Source organism: Physella acuta, unplaced genomic scaffold (assembly GCF_028476545.2).
Source record: "Physella acuta isolate Inbredline_101_S28 unplaced genomic scaffold, ASM2847654v3 ptg000178l, whole genome shotgun sequence".
Taxonomy (NCBI): domain Eukaryota; kingdom Metazoa; phylum Mollusca; class Gastropoda; family Physidae; genus Physella; species Physella acuta.
In genome coordinates, this window is record NW_026731697.1 from 1290262 (window position 1) to 1307974 (window position 17713).

A 17713-nucleotide genomic window follows, 5' to 3' on the forward strand; every position below is an offset into this window, starting at 1 on the left:
ATCCTAGGTCGAGACTGTACTGTGGAGTTTGGTGTATGGTTTGGTGTGTGACTTGTCGTATGACTTGACTTGCTGTATGACTTGCTGTATGACTTGACTTGCTGTATGACTTGCTGTATGACTTGACTTGCTGTATGACTTGCTGTATGACTTGACTTGCTGTATGAATTGCTGTATGACTTGACTTGCTGTATGACTTGACTTGCTGTATGACTTGTTGTATGACTTGACTTGTTGTATGACTTGCTGTATGACTTGACTTGCTGTATGACTTGCTGTATGACTTGACTTGCTGTATGACTTGCTGTATGACTTGACTTGCTGTATGACTTGCTGTATGACTTGACTTGCTGTATGACTTGCTGTATGACTTGACTTGCTGTATGACTTGCTGTATGACTTGACTTGCTGTATGACTTGCTGTATGACTTGTTGTATGACTTGCTGTATGATTTGCTGTATGACTTGACTTGCTGTATGACTTGCTGTATGACTTAACTTGCTGTATGACTTGACTTGTTGTATGACTTGCTGTATGACTTGCTGTATGACTTGCTGTATGACTTGCTGTACGACTTGCTGTATGACTTGCTGTGCGACTTGCTGTATGACTTGCTGTATGACTTGCTGTATGACTTGCTGTATGACTTGTTGTATGACTTGATTTGCTGTATGACTTGACTTGCTGTATGACTTGACTTGCTGTATGACTTGCTGTATGACTTGCTGTATGACTTGACTTGTTGTATGACTTGCTGTATGACTTGCTGTATGACTTGCTGTATGACTTGCTGTATGACTTGCTGTATGACTTTTTGTGTGACTTGCTGTATGACTTATTACATCACAAAATTCTGTTGTTGTTATTTATTTTTGTAACTCCGGTAATATTTTCTACAACACATATACAATCGAGCCTGGATGCCTAAATCACAAAATACGTAAACACCTTAAAATTCTAAAACAGTAAAAACACCCAGCATGTAAAACACCTGTAGCAATTTAAAACACCCAAAGTATGAATACATGTAGAAACTTAAAACACCAAGCTCACCTTTACAAACCTAAATCACCTACATATAGACACCTGTAGAGGCCTACACATCTAGAAACACCTGCAAGGAAGACATTAAACTACGTAACTCCATGTAGCAGATATCAACCTGAGAAGAATGCTTTCATTTTGGCCTGTCTAAATAACACACCAATAAACGGTGCAGGTGCATTGTGGGTAACGGTGGTTTTATCGGCTATTGATGGCTAATGTCTGGTCTAGATCTAGCAGTAGATCTGTGTCTGTCTGCATTGTGGACTAATGTGTGTGGTAGATCTAGATGTGGATCTGTGTCTGTCTGCATTGTAGACTAATGTGTGTGGTAGATCTAGATCTGCTGTGGGGGGGGGTAGTGGTGTCTAGTGTCTGGGGTCGTTGGGTTTAGGGTGCAAGGTGGGTTTCATTGGACCCGGTGGGTCGATGGGGTGGGTTTGTGCGGTACGTGTGTGACAGGTGGGTTGTTGTGGTGTGTGGGTGGGTCAGATGGGTTGTTGTGGTGTGTATGTGTGGGTTGATGGGTTGATGATGTAGGGTTGTCTGGTGTTGGTTGTTGAGGTGGACGCAGGGTATTGGTATGAGACCAGTATGGAAATATGTACTCACCCAGGAAATTTTGGAGAGTCAAGGGAGTCCGAGAAGGGGTGGGGGTGGGTTGTATGACATGTTAGAAAATCTTGTTCACAAACGAATGCTCCACATTTTCAGAAGCCCCACCCCCCCCCACCCACCCACACACGCTTATTATTTTTATATCTTGTTTTTTTTTCCTCCAGTTCGCCTCTTTAAGCAAACATGATTAACAGTTCTGCTTAATTAAGCTGAACTCGACACTCAATTAATCAGGGAAACAATAGAAACCATATGAACACTAGACAAAACAAAACAAAGGGTCACGTGCTCCTACAAAACACTAGGTCACGTGCATATAAGAGCAGTACAAAATAAAACATGACTGTTTAGCACATCTCTCATATCATGCCACTTGTTTTGTCTTAGCTACAAGCATTTGGTTGAACCCTTGTCTGGTATCCCTTTACACATCTCGTTGAGTGAGATATTCAGGTGAGACTTGGCGAGATCTCCAAATCTTTCATCTTTGTGTTGTATAAAAGTGTTGTCTTTTTCGTCTAATGTTTGAACATTATTTTAACTGTTGGCCCATACCATACGTTAGAACTGATAATACTGATATTAACACAAAGATTAAAAATAGAATCCAACGAAAATATCAAAGCATACGATTACAAATAATCCTGCAAGTAATTTTTTTTTTAAAGTTTTTTCAGTTGTTTGTTTTTACTTTCTCGTATATACGTAGTATAGAGAAAGTATTGTAATCGTGCAAAAAAAAAAATCGAGATTTTTACAAATCTCGACGTTTTACACCTCACTGATACGGAAAAACATAATTTTGCAATCTTGTCCGTATGTCTGTGTGTGTGTGTGTCTGTGTGTCTGTGTGTCTGTCCGTGTGTAAACACGATAACTTGAGTACCGTTACAGCTAGGTTGATGAAATTTCATATATAAGTATTATATCAAAATCGTAGATCCGTATCAACTTTTGAGCGATTTCCGACAACCGGAAGTGGTACTTTTTCTACTTTGAATTTTTCAAAAGCCTATAACTTGAGTACTATTTCAGATAGATAAATGAAATTTCACATGTAAGTAAAAGATCTAATTCTCTACCTTCTGTTAAATTTTGAGTAATTTCCGTTGACCGGAAGTAGTAATGTAAATTTTTAAAGTATTAATAATATTGCGCACTATTATGCACTTTTTTATTTAGCGTTCACTTGGAGTGCAACTCTTTTGTCTACGAGACTTTATTCTATTTTTAAAACTTTAAGTATTTAAAATGGATTAAAAATCATGTCTATAGCCCGAGTTCCCATCCCCTGTTGTTTTATATAAGAATATTCGAGAAAGTTTAGGGGAGATCACTCCCGGTTTATTTTAAATTCAAACCAAGTAAGAGGGAGTTGAACAATTGGCAAAGTGGGAAAACGCCATAATTCATGGGTAAAGTGGGAAAACGCCATAATTCATGGGAAAAGTGGGAAAACGCCATAATTCATGGGTAAAGTGGGAAAACGCCAGAGTGCATGGGTAAAGTGGGGAAACGCCATAATTCATGGGTAAAGTGGGAAAACGCCATAATTCATGGACAAAGTGGGAAAACGCCAGAGTGCATGGAAAAAATTGCCAGATATGTTTCAGGTTAAAATGTAATTTCCCCAGGAAAAGCTGAGTAAAAGTCCCGTTAATTTTTTACGATATTTTGTACTACGTTCAAACAATAGTATCGTGATTTTTTTTCGGCATAAAATAAATCTTGACATTTTTTTTTAATGTGTCAAAATTGTGTGCCGCTGTTTTCTTCTTCTTTCTGTCCGTCCTTGACCCAGATCAACAAATGAGACACGTTTCTCAAGACACATAGAATATCTGTTTTAAAAAATTACATTACGCCGTTCATGGAATTTCATAAGCTCCCGATATTATTGCAAATGTTCAGTTCAATTATAAAAACTTTTTCCAAATTATAATTTTTTATTAAAAGATACACACATTTTAGTATCAAATTTTAATAACGTTCAGTTTTTCAAAAACGTAGCATTTTTCTTTCTTCTACCTACATCAACATTCAATTATTAGCTAACCCCACTGTAAAGATTGTTCTTTTTAAATTTCAGATGAAAACGTTTGTCCAAATAAAATAAAAAGTAGTTGCCGCGTTGGAAATGATTATTTAATCCAAGCTTACGAATCTGTAGAAATCTGGCAAGCTAACAAAATAAAGTTTAGTTGTTTAAAAAAATGAAATCAGAGTTATTTCCAATCCAATATTTACTCGTCTGATGCGGTTACTTGGTTAGAAAGGATTTAAAAATAAAGTTACTGATGAAGTCTATGTAGTAAGTGATGCGGAGTGGGGGGGGGGGCTTTAGGATTCATTACTAAACGTTTCTTTATGTCGCTTGTGGTATTTTTTTTTCATGAATCAAAGTAAATAGGGAAGTACAAAGTCGTTTTTAGTTCTTCAAATAAGTTGAGACCTAGGAATGGGTTGTCTTTCTTTAACCCTATCCTTCTAGTACAAACCATCCCGCTTCGCTCCCCTTAAACCGAGTTCCCCCGCCTACCCCAGTCCCGTCTAGAGGCCCCCATAAGGACAATGGAGATTTTAGTCTCCTCAAATATTGAGCTTCTCACAGCCTCGTTTTCGCTGTTTGCCGCCATGTTTACACTCTGCTCCGAAGATGATACAGGCGTCCATTTCTGCGGATCTAGCGCGGGTTCTCGCAGACGACAAGCTGGGAATGATGATAGTTGATGGCGGGTCAAATCGTCTGCTTCACTTTCTCGTTGGCTTCATTTCACACGACGGAGAGGGGGGGGGGGGATTATGTAGGTGAATTTGTTCAGTTTTTAAAAGTGGTACGCTAAAATAAATCGTTTTGGTTGCTTTATAATTTTTTTCTAAAGCGTGTATTTTCTAAAACGTGTATTTTTCTAAAACGTGTATTTGAAGAAGTGAAAATATTTTAGTTAGCAAACGTGTACTTTTAGTTTCCCGCTCATTTGAAGTCTGAACAACAGTCTATCTCGTGTGACTTTTTTAATTAATTCAATTAGTTTCATGATAATTAATTTTATTTAACTATACCAATATCAGAGATAATCATCTTCACCTAATTTTACGGCTATTCCATAGAAGTATCGACTTTGTTCCCTATAGGTATTGATTCTGTTCTTTAGAAGTATCGACTTTGTTCTCTATAAGTATCGATTCTGTTCCCTAGAAGTATCGACTTTGTTCCCTAGAAGTATCGACTATGTTCCTAAGAAGTCTCGACCATGTTCCCTTCAATTCCTGACTATGTTCCCGCAGAGCCAGAACTCCAAGATGTTCCTCATCGCAGACATCTAGACCAGGGCTTGACTTGCTCTATTTGATCCGCCAGCTCACACTTTAAGACGATGTTTGACACATCAAAGTACTGCAAACAGAAATAAAATTTTCCCGAATCAAAATACATTTTCCACTTCAAACTGCGCCGTTACATTATCTGAAAACTTTCCACCGTTCTGAACCATTTTTGCAATGGTATACATTTTAAATGTAAACCAACATTTTAAATGTAAACCAACATTTGTGTTTACTTACCTGTAGCATCGGCAGACGGCAGCGATGCACGTGATGAGCAGTCAGGTGTTTCAATCAAACGGTTCCAGAATCCTGCGTGTTTACCTGCAATTCTGGCACATCAAGTTTTCTTTGTCTAGTTGGCCGTAAATCTCATCAATCATAATTAATCAGCGCGTGCTTTTAACCGTGTGACGGCATTGTTCACCTGTAGACCCACATCAATCGCGTCTCATTAGACTCTCTCACCACCTCTCCCACCACCTCTCCCACCACCTCTCCCGCCACCTCTCCCGCCATCTCTCCCACCACCTCTCCCCTTACCTCTCCCACCACCTCTCCCGCCACCTCTCCCGCCATCTCTTCCACCACCTCTCCCGTTACCTCTCCCGCCACCTCTCCCGTTACCTCTCCCACCACCTCTCCCACCACCTCTCCCGTCACCTCTCCCGTCACCTCTCCCATCATCTCTCCCGTCACCTCTCCCACTACCTCTCCCACCACCTCTCCCACCACCTCTCCCCTTACCTCTCCCACCACCTCTCCCACCACCTCTCCCACCACCTCTCCCACCACCTCTCCCACCAGCTCTCCCATCACCTCTCCCGCCACCTCTCCCGCCACCTCTCCCGCTACCTCTCCCGCCACCTCTCCCGCCACCTCTCCCGTCGCCTCTCCCGTAGCCTCTCCAACCACCTCTCCCACCACCTCTCCCACCACCTCTCCCACCACCTCTCCCACCACCTCTCCCACCACCTCTCCCACCACCTCTCCCACCACCTCTCTCGTCACCTCTCCCACCACCTCTCCCACCACCTCCCGCCACCTCTCCCGCCATTTTTCCCGTAGCCTCTCCTCACCCCTACCCCCTGATCTTCTTAGCATAAGGGCTGCTAACAAGGTTTTCGTTTACTTTGTACTTGTCTAAATATACTAATTAGCGGGATTAATTTAGGATTACTGCCATAATTTTATAAAATGTTCCAGTTTTTATTTTATTTCGCGACTGTGTACAGTGTCAACTACTAGCAAACAAAATTTGCAGTAGTTATTTTTACTGCCAGCAAAATGTTTTTAAAATTTTTTAATGTCGGCAAAATGTGCACCAGTTTTTACAACCATCAAATTGTGCACCAATTTTTACAACCACCAAATTGTGCACCACTTTTTACAACCACCAGAATGTGCACCACTTTTTACAACCACCAAAATGTGCACCACTTTTTACAACCACCAAAATGTGCACCGCTTTTTACAACCGCCAAATGTGCACTAATTTTCCTAACTAGCAATACCAGTATCACTACAATTTTAAGGCACGAATTTCCACTTGCGCTCGAAAATCCAAAACCCGCCTGTATCAGCCTTCCACCCCCCCCCCCCCCACCACCTTTAACAATTGACCACAAATTAGACTTTACACCTCCCCTTCCCCCCCCCCCCCCCAACGACTTGAGCTGGAGGCTTATTTTATCTCCTTACAAAAACCAATTTAGAGATTTCCTACAACAGCGCCGTGAAGTCAGGGGCCCCAGCCCTGTCCATGTATCCATATCTATGGAGACACTCGGGCGACACGTTAGATGATTGTAAGGGTTGGGGGGGGGTGTCACCCAGATACGTGGGGTACGTGGGGTGGGGGTAACTGTCACCCAGATACGCGCGGTATGAGGGGGGGTAGATGTCACACAGATACATGGGGTATGATTGGGGGAGGGGGGCTGTCACCCAGATACGTTGGTATGGTGGGGGGAGGGGCGAGCTATCACCTAGATACATAGGTTACGGGAGGGGGTATTGCCATAGTGTTTGAAGGATCACAAATTGAACTTCCTTATCTTCCTCCATGGTGGGGGGGGGGTCTGTGTACGGGAGGGGAGGGGACTTTTGATGACCTTGTTGTGACGGAGGTGTTGGGGTAGATTTATTGATTTTAAATATCAAAATTAGATCAAACATGGGCGGGGACAGACACATTTTAAAAATAAAAACTTTTAGCCAGCTAATCAGACCTGAGAAATTGTATAGATAAATCGGCTGTTTATTCGATCGATAGCCTCTAGACAACGCTGTTTGGTGCCATGTTAGCTATTTGTTACCATTCGTTTTCTTGAAATTGATGTTTGGTATCAAATATTTTTCTAAATGTAACGAATGGTTTTCTTGAAATGGGTGTTTGGTATCAATAGTTTTCTAAATGTTACGAATGGTTTTCTTGAAATGGGTGTTTGGTATCAATAGTTTTCTAAATGTTACAAATGGTTTTCTTGAAATGGGTGTTTGGTATCAATAGTTTTCTAAATGTTACAAATGGTTTTCTTGAAATGGGTGTTTGGTATCAATAGTTTTCTAAATGTTACAAATGGTTTTCTTCCAATGGGTGTTTGGAATCAAAAGTTTTCTAAATGTTACAAATGGTTTTCTTGAAATGGGTGTTTGGTATCAATAGTTTTCTAAATGTTACAAATGGTTTTCTTCCAATGGGTGTTTGGAATCAAAAGTTTTCTAAATGTTACGAATGGTTTTCTTGAAGTGGGTGTTTGGTATTAATAGTTTTCTAAATGTTACGAATGGTTTTCTTGAAATGGGTGTTTGGTATCAATAGTTTTCTAAATGTTACAAATGGTTTTCTTGAAATGGGTGTTTGGTATCAATAGTTTTCTAAATGTTACAAATGGTTTTCTTGAAATGGGTGTTTGGTATCAATAGTTTTCTAAATGTTACGAATGGTTTTCTTGAAAGTGCTATTTGCTACCAATAGTTTTTTAGAAAGTACTAGTTGCTACCAATAGTTTTTTAGGAAGTGCTAGTTGCTACCAACAGTTTACTAGAAAGTGCTAGTTGCTACCAATAGTTTTTTAGGAAGTGCTAGTTGCTACCAATAGTTTTCTTGAAAGTGCTAGTTGCTACCAATAGTTTTCTTGAAAGTGCTAGTTGCTACCAACAGTTAACTAGAAAGTGCTAGTTGCTACCACAGTTAAACCACTTCGCTCCACTGACCTATACATAGAAAGCTCATACCTTTCTTCTGTTCAAGTTTCCTGTAGAAAAAAAACAACAACCGGCTGACCGGTCAATCCCAGAGTACTTCCGGCATTGACCTCTGCCCTTTGTCCCTATTGAGCCACATGTCCAGGCCGGGGGTAGCCGACGCAAGTTTATACTTTGTTGCCATGGCAACGCTGTGTGTTCACTAGCAGGCCGGGGCGTCGGTTCCAGGGCAATGGCCGCGGTGCGAACACGACAAAGGCGGTCCCAGGTGTCAGGTCTCCCCCACACGGGGGGGGGGGGGGGCTGGGTTGAAGGGCGGGGCCGCCTAGGGCGCCAACAACACGGTATCTGACCACTCGGGTAAACAAGTACTCACACTTGAGGAAGATATTATTGTCGTTATTTCATACTCTCAACTTAAACATCAAACGTTTCACGTGATTGTCGTCGCTTTTGATGATTGTTGCAGTTCAAACAGCTTTTACTAATACAATTTGCATAATGATTGGTCAAATCTTAGCTTTCTATGAATATTTAATAAAGAATATATTTGAGGCTTTATTTAAGGAATAAATTTGAGTAGTGGTTTGAGAGTACGTTGGGTGTACCTATGACGTCATGAAACGACGCGTAGCCGGGATTTTCGTAAGCAACAGAGATGTGTGATGACGCCACGATCTTGCTGAGGCAACGTTTACACATATAATCTCCTCCCATATGTCAATAGGCTCTGGCTCGTATGTCAGTGTACCACGTGATGCCCGGAATGTCACGTGTGTTATTGTGACGGTCACGTGCCCCGACCAGAGCTAGCGCCGCGGGCCGAGCTAAGATAAATAGTTCATGGTTGGCTTTTAAAAGCCAAGTTTTCACTCCAAATATTCGGCTGCCGGCCTGTGAACGGTCTAGCCGGGCCTTCCTGGCTTGTTATGGTGGGGTGGTTCTGTCTTCTACAGGGCCAGGTGGGAGGGGGGGGCAGTGGCGTAGGCAGGGGGATTAGGGGGGGGGGGGGTCATAACCCCCCCATAGACCCCTCGGTATATATAAAAAGTATAAGGGGGGGGGTGCAAATCGAAAGTTTGAGGGGGGGTGCAAATCGAAAGTTTGTCCCCGGGTAAAAATTGGAACCAACCCCCCCTTAAGACGATCCTGGCTACGCCACTGGGTGGGGGGGGGGGGTGCTTGGAGATTGTGTGTCAAGTTGTTTTGACCCAAGTTTTCTTCACTAATATTGATATTGTTTGCTGAGAATTTGTTTTCTATCAATTAAAAAAATATTTTGAACAGGAAAAACAGCGGAATAGTCATAAAATTTTCTAACATAGTGTCAAGTCATACAGCGCTGCCAACAGAGAGGGGAGGGAAGGGGACACTGTAACTTCATTTTAATTCTGGGTTTTTTTTTTTGGACGATGCGTGATAATAAATATTGAAAGTGGGGGATGGGGGGGGGGATGTCGATTGAATGGCGAGACGCCATTTATGATCGACGCGTCATAGATCGAAGAAAAAAACCCAGCTCAAATGGAACATAAATCAAACCTCTCAGCATCAAGACCCCCCCTGTAACAAGACCCCTTCTGTATGGACCCCACTAATATTAGCCCTATCTGTTATAAAACTCGTCTCAGTATCATGACCCCCCCCCCTGCCATCTGCATAAAGACCCCTCTAGATCAAAACCCCCCTCTGTATGTATCTAGACCACCCGTGTGACAAGCCCGCCCCCATCCCGCCCCTCCACTTTAATTGGTTCTGCTCCCCCAAATGATACATGACCACGTCTCTTCCCCTTGAATTAACTCTCTGGTAACTATCATGGTGTAAGTGAGAGTTACCCGCCCCTGACAGCCACCCCCTTTGTATCTTATCAAAGCTAATCTCTGGCGAATACACCACACGGAAATTCGGACATTTTATTAGTAAACATTGGGATAGAGGGAGACAACGAGCACACTAATTGGTTCTCTCGTCTTAACTTAGATGAATTTTTTTTTTCTTTACTCGAAATTTTTCTCGCCAGATGAAGGAAACATTTTTTTTTGGTCAGACTTTCTGAAATCTGGCCAAGTGGCATTCCCACAATTCCAGACATAGGAAACAGATACAGCCAGTGTGACGGTGGAGGTTCAGACCGTGGTTGCTCTCTTTGTTGGCTATACATGTTCCTGGCCCAGTGTATGTTGGCTATACATGTTCCCGGCCCAGTGTGACGATGGAGGTTCAGGCCGTGGTCGCTCTCTTTGTTGGCTATACATGTTCCTGGCCCAGTGTATGTTGGCTATACATGTTCCTGGCCCAGTGTATGTTGGCTATACATGTTCCCGGCCCAGTGTGACGGTGTAGGTTGAGACCGTGGTTTCTCTCGTTGTTGGATGTACATGTTCCTGGCCCAGTGTATGTTGGCTATACATGTTCCTGGCCCAGTGTATGTTGGCTATACATGTTCCTGGCCCAGTGTATGTTGGCTATACACGTTCCTGGCCCAGTGTGTGTTGGCTATACATGTTCCTGGCCCAGTGTATGTTGGCTATACATGTTCCTGGCCCAGTGTATGTTGGCTATACATGTTCCTGGCCCAGTGTATGTTGGCTATACACGTTCCTGGGCCTGCCCCTTGTGACTAGATCCGGTTTATAGCTGTGTTTGTTCTTCCTGTTTTTCTTCAATATTGGTCGTCTATAAATGACGTCACGCTCCTAGGTGAGAGTTTGGGGGTGGAGGTGGGGGTCTTAACTTTGTGAAGATGTGGAACGAGGGGATGAAGGGGATGAAGGGGGTGGTTCAGAAAGTGTGACGACACACTTTTGCATTTTAAAAAGAAAAAGAAATCTTTGAAACTGAATATTTAAGCCGGTTATTCCGCGTTTTTTAAAAGGATGTGTTTTTTTTAATTGTGTTATAAATTGATTGCGATACTTAATGTTGACCGAGCCCAGAAACTATTTTAGAAAGAAATACACGTTTGAAACAACAGAAACTTCAATTATTTTTTAGTGGGGGTGGGAGTAGTAGGTTGAGGTGTGACGTCATTTAGGCGGAGGAGGGGGTCATCTGGTGGGGAAAGGGGAGGTAAAAATCGTCAAAAATAGCGTGACGTCATCTACGGTTGACTGATCCCTCCAAGATTGACTAAAAGAGTTCAACGAATTTTGTGACGACAAAACAGATCACGTGCTTCAACTCAACCAATGGCTGACAACCCACACAAGGCGGGCTGTCAGCGGCGGTTTACCTGTGACATGTCAGACGTCACTCGGTGTTAATTCAATACATTCTTTGCAGGGGCGTAACAAGGGTTAGCGGTAAATGGATTTTGACAGTTCAGGCTGCGCTACCAAACAGGATTGATTACATTTCAAGCATTAAGTTCTCTTATCCTATTTCTAAGTCTACTGCTAATCTTAGCTTGAAACATAACTATCATCTTAATCCTAGCATTAACCATTTGGGTTAATTAGCTTTGTTGGCCACAATTTTAAGAAAAATAAATGTAACGTAAAGCATCGCTCGTAAAAATGTGTATAATTTAACGATAACATAAAATTGTGATCTTGTTACTGTAATTTAATGATAACATTGTATTGTTATCTTCTTACTGTTATACAATGATAACATTATGTTGGCTTGTACTATATTGTTTATTTTTAAGTAAAATGGTAACTTGGGTGCTTATTAAAGGGGCTAAGGTGACTGGTACTAGTTACAGAAACCCAAGGGGTTAATTTAAGATATTGGTGATGAGCAGGCCAGGGGAAATCTAAAATTTAATTAAATGTTATCGGCTCACTCTGGTCGTTAAGGGCTGCGAGCTCTATGCAGGTGCATGAGTGGCACGTAATGCTGGGAAGACACCCGCGGTGATTTATGTCTAAAGTTGAGTTCGGGCATGCCGCTGGACGTCCCGGTAGAATCATTTCTCATGATCTCTGTTGTGGTCAGTTGTCAGGTGTGAAACGCGGCGGGAGTACCGCGTGGTCGTGCGTTAGCTCGAGCGGTGTATGACACGATCGTTAGCCCTGAGACAACGGGAAGATCTATAGCGGTCAGTTATCGGGTGTTCAACGCATGGGTGCATAGTGACCGGTGTTATCTCGGACGTCGAGAGATGGGACGGAGCCCAACTCGGGTTCTATAGCTCTAGGGAGATGATAAGGGGGGTGAGACTAACCTATATATGAGGAAGGGCGACTATGTTGAGGCCTCTCTCTCTCCTACACACGTATCGGAGGCTAGACACGATGGTCTAGGCCTCGAATGGTGGCAGCCTTATGGCTGGCCACTAAGGCTGGATTATGGTCCCAGCCGATGTTTTGTTGCTGTACATATGTGCTTCGTTCCAGATATTTATATATGTGACCTGATGTTTATACATGTGGCCGATGTTGTACCAGTGGCCAACGTCTGCCGTGTAGATATGTTCTTCGTTCCAGTGGCCATTATCTTGGTGGCCCAATGTTTGTACCAGTGGCCATTATCTTTGTGGCCCAACGTTTGTACCAGTGGCTCAATGTTTATTTCAGTGGCTGGAAACTTCCTGCCGCTTGAGTGTCGAGCTAGATTGTTGTGAGTACTGATGAGTATTCATAGATGAACTTTAACCGTGTTTGATTAGTGGAATCAGAATTAGTGATGATAACATTTACCCGTGTGATTCTGGGATTACATAAAAGTGCAAGTAGTAAAGTTAGAACTAGAGACGATGACATTTACGTTTTTGATTTTAAGATTACATAGCAGTACAAGTGAAATTAGGACTAGGAAGAATAACTTTGACAAGTGTGATTCTGAGATTACATAAGCAATGCAAGTATTTAAGTTAGGACTAGAGGAAATGACATTCATATGTATAAATTCTGAGTTGTGTAAATGTAGGTTTTCTATCCACACTTATATATGTTTTCTATGAATTAATGTCAGTAACTACGGTGAATAATTCCACATCGAAATGTAAGTTTGATTATTTTTGTCTTTTTGACTTGTATTAGAAATTCAAGTGGTGTTTTCTTGAATATGAAAGACTGGCCAGGTCTAATTTGTATTGTGTCTTTGCTTTTAACATATAAACCCTTGTGACGTCAAATGAAGATAAATAAATACATATTATGTGTGTTTACTATGTTTTATTTTTAGTTTAATATTGGTGTTGTATAGATTTTAATTAGTTTTGCTCAGGTCTTATTAGACCCCTTTGTAACCACGCAAAGGTGCACGGATGAGTGAATAAGATCACCTCTTCGGTTTAAACCCCCCTAACATTTGGTGTCAGAAGTAGGATATAAGAAATCTATTTCTCGAAGAACCCCTTACAATTACATTTCACATTGTAGCTGCAGTTTAATAATAACTTTACTTTGGAATCTTTGTTCTGTAATTTAATGATAACATTACATTGTAATCTTGTTACTGTAAGACATTTAGCTCCAGCTAGGCTAGGTTACCTGTCTCCCGCCGTCTTAACGTTATCTCTCTTCCCCCCCCCCCCTACAGGTAACCCTGGGATTAAGGTTAACCGAGTCTGTCACAAGGGGTTAATTGGTGACCTTGACCCGTGTCACGTGACTCGCTATTTCCCTGCTCTAACGCAGCACGTGATCAACTTATTGTCTTACCTGCTGACCAGGTAGATTAGTTCCAACCCCCCCCCCCCCCACACACACACATACACACACTATACGCGATCAGTATCTGTAGCACGTCCCTGAGTACACTCAGCTCTAATGGGTACCTGGCTTATGTTGGGGAAAGTAAAGGCGGCTGAGCAAAGTGCTGACCACACTATGCCGAGGTCAAGAACAAAATCAACTCAACTTCATCTGCCCAATATATCGTTAGGTCTAAATGGGAATCTACTAATACTACTACTACTACGATTGTATGTTGATGAAAAAAAAATAGAAGTCAGATTGTATGTTGATGTTAAGATCAAGTATAGCCGCCGGTCGGCAATTTTCTAATGAAGATCTTTTAACTTGGGAAATTGACCTGAGTCTTTACTAATGCATGTTGACAATTACATGGAGAGGGAAAACCGCGGGGGCGGGTACACTGGGATTATCACGTGATCACTTGTCACGGGCGACATGGGAACGGACAAGCAACAGGAAAAGACGGCTGTAGTGACGGATTGATGTCCAACTAGAATGGACACCTTCACACACCCTGGCTCCTCATATGGACACCTCCACACCCCCCGGCCGCTAGTGATTCATCCCCAAACATCCTCCAGCTGACACCTACTCTATTCTCGTCCCACATCTCGCGGGATCTCATTTGGTGTTGACCTCGCGAGGTGACTCTCTTAGGTCGGGACTAATCGACGGGAATTCCCGATCGCGCCTTCTGTGTTGTTCGGGAATTCCCGATCTCGCCACCAATGTAGCTTTGTTGAGGTAGCATAGCATCATCTTGTAGGAGATCGGTCATAGGTTGATAGCACAATGGTACGGTGTTTGTTGATTGATGCTGCTGCCAAGGTACACACCAGTAGCCTCGATTTAAACCAGGATTTTTTTCTACTCTATATTTTTTTCTGAAGAAGATACTAGCCGTACGCACCATTAGTAAACAGAATTCCAGAAAAAAAAATCAAATTTATTTTAATGGCATCACGTCAAAACAAACCCATTTATCAAGTTTACGTTTATGATAAGCTAAATCTTCTTAATACATAAATATGGGTTTGATCGAGATGAAATCTAATGCAGTATATTATTTTCATGCACTTGAAATATTTAATAGCTTTTTTTTTTTTACGTGTAGTAGTAATCTGAAATTGAATACAACATTCAACCATAAAGTAACGTAATCAACTGCTAGACGTAACAAAATGTTGGGGCAATTGTAGTTAAAAAAAATGTTTATAAAAGGGGCGGTAGGTCGCCCAATATTGTGGTCACTATCGGCCACATCTGTAAAAACAATGACCGGACGAGGAAATGGATTCGTCGTGTTGGCCATGTCGTGCAGGGAACTGAACCTGCTGACACGTGATACGTGGGGGGAAGGGGGGGGGGGGGTCGATGGGTGCAAAGTTGAGTGTGGACGTACCGGTAAGGGTTGTCTAGTCATGGACCGGTTGTCACGTGATTTGAATTGATGTAAACTTAAAACCTTGTTGTAGCAAAACTCGTCTGTCTTGTTATTGGTTGGTGGCCCCTGTCATGTGACTTTTTGAATGTGGTCTTACCTCTAGTTTTATTTCAAAGGTTATCTGTCTAGGCATTAGCACTGACACGTGGGCCACATTCCCACAAGGAGCAAAATCTCTTGTGCAACGTGTATTATGTGTGCGCAGCACTCTGAAATAATAATACAAGGATATACCTATATAACAAAGTGACTGCACGGCAGGTTTAAAACTACTGCGCGGCTTACACGAAACAGTGGCCCGTGGGTGACCATAAACTAAGTTACATGAACTGTTTTTCTTTTTCTTCTTAATTTTAGTGTTGGAAGAGATCCCCCTACAACACAATTAAGGATACATGTCAACTGGTTATGCGCCGTTGACTCAGATTTCAGCCTGCTTTTCTTTTTGGATTCGCTTCCATAGCCTTTGCCCAATCAAGAACGAACTACAACTGTTTTTAATTATGTAAATTCATGCTTGACTAGATTACAACTGACCAATCCCCCCCCCCCCCATGTTGCAGGACCGTGGCGTGAACTCCTTCCTGTGGACCATCCAGCGCACCCCGCCCGCCTACCTGTTCGGCACCATCCACGTGCCCTACGACCGCGTGTGGGAGTGGATCCCGGACAACAGCAAGCTGGCCTTCACGGACAGCGACAGCGCTGTCTTCGAGCTGGACCTGACCAACCCCTTCACGCTAACCGCTCTCGCAGAGTGCCAGATGCTGCCTGAAGGTGAGTGGGGTCAAGGTCACGAGAGGGAGTATAGTATAGAGGGAGGAAAGGGTGGTTAGGGAGTAGAGGGGTTGTTGGTCTTAGGGGTGTGGAGGGGGGTGGTCCTAGGAATAATGAGGTGGTTGGTCAGGGGTGTAGATAGTGTTCATGTGGGGTGAGGGAGTGGTTTATCTTAGGGGTGTTGAGGGACTGGAGGGTTCTTTGGGGATGGATAGGTGGTTGATCTTAGGGGTGTGGAGGGGGTTGAGCTAAGAGATGGAAGGACGGGTGGTGGTAGGGATTTATGTGGCCCTAAGTGTGTGTAGGAGTGGGTGGTTGAAGGAGGTGGATTTAGCGGTGGTCTCACCCCCGAGGGGTTGGGGGTACTGTTAGCACACAAGCATATCTAGCTGCGGGCCGTGAAACCGTCCGCCTCTCTATAGAGCTCCAGACAGATCCTTTCTGTGTAGTCCACAAGAGAGAGAGAGAGAGAGACCCCAGAAACACCCACAGAGAGGAAATTTGACATTTTAATTTTGCTCGTGTGTCCAGTGACTCACGTGAACTTAACATAATTAAGACACGACTTAATGAGGGGATGTAATGAGGAGAGGTCTCAGGATTTTAAATATTTAATAATTAAGTAATAGTTTAGTCGTCGGGTAATTATCAAAAGCATTTAACGCCACCCACGGTAATAGTTCCTTAGGTCAGAAGTTTTTTCATAGACCAAGAAAAACCTAGAAAGACCTACGTAGACCTACATAGACATACATAGACCTACACAGACCTATCTAGAACTATACAGACCTATCTAGACCTACATAAACCTAGAAAGACCTACATAGACCTACATAGACCTACATAGACCTACATAGACCTACATAGACTTACATAGACCTACACTACTTTAGCTGCTCAATTTTGTTTTATTTTGTATGTTTTTCAAACAAAACCTTTTTTAACTCGTTTTGAGCTTAAACCATATGGTATTTTTCTTTAATCATGGCTTTTTTCGTGATTTTATCATGGCATTCTCTCGTGCAATAATGCTCTACCAGTCTAGTCCCCTTCACACGCTCCTTCGTGAAAGACCATGGTGTTTCGCTGAGTTCAATTAAAATAAAAATGTTCTCACGTGACGTCATGTAGAAGATGATGGGAGAAATGACGTTTACAGCATTTAAATGGTTATCACATCTTGGAAATTGTTGGACAGAATACTTCCGGCTAAATACTTCCGGTTGAAAATTTTCCGGTCTTGGTTGAAGGAGAGGGCTGTTTAGAAAGAAACGAAACATAACACCGAGGTCCAGAATGAAAATATCGGGCGAGAGAAAGTGAAATTCTAGCCCACCTTTTTAAATAAATACCTTCCCCCAGGTGCTGTTCACATCATCGGCGCATTAAAAATGTATTATTTTACAAAACATGAACAGGAACAGAGCTGCGAATCAAATATATGTAGACCCCCACCCCTCCCTCAATGTGTTGTTTGGGTGCCGTACAATCTGGTGAAGCCGTAGCAAAAAAAATGTTTGGAGCAGACGACTCTGAGCGGCTTCCGGAAATACGTCATTTGTTTCTGTGGTTTCTGATCTAGGTTACATTAGCGCGACCTATTGTGAAAATTTGTCCGACCTGTTCATTTAAAGGGTAAAATTTGTC

The 17713-nt window shown here is 42.5% G+C and overlaps 1 protein-coding gene across 1 annotated transcript in view; it reads left to right on the forward strand.

Moving 5' to 3' along the window:
* The window catches only part of LOC131936413 (metalloprotease TIKI1), a 67548-nt gene that overhangs the window by 8653 nt on the left and 41182 nt on the right, over positions 1 to 17713 (forward strand). Inside the window, exon 3 of the mRNA XM_059293387.1 lies at positions 15853 to 16066. Within this exon, the coding sequence (XP_059149370.1) occupies positions 15853 to 16066 (214 nt within the window). The remainder of the gene's footprint in view (positions 1 to 15852; positions 16067 to 17713) is intronic.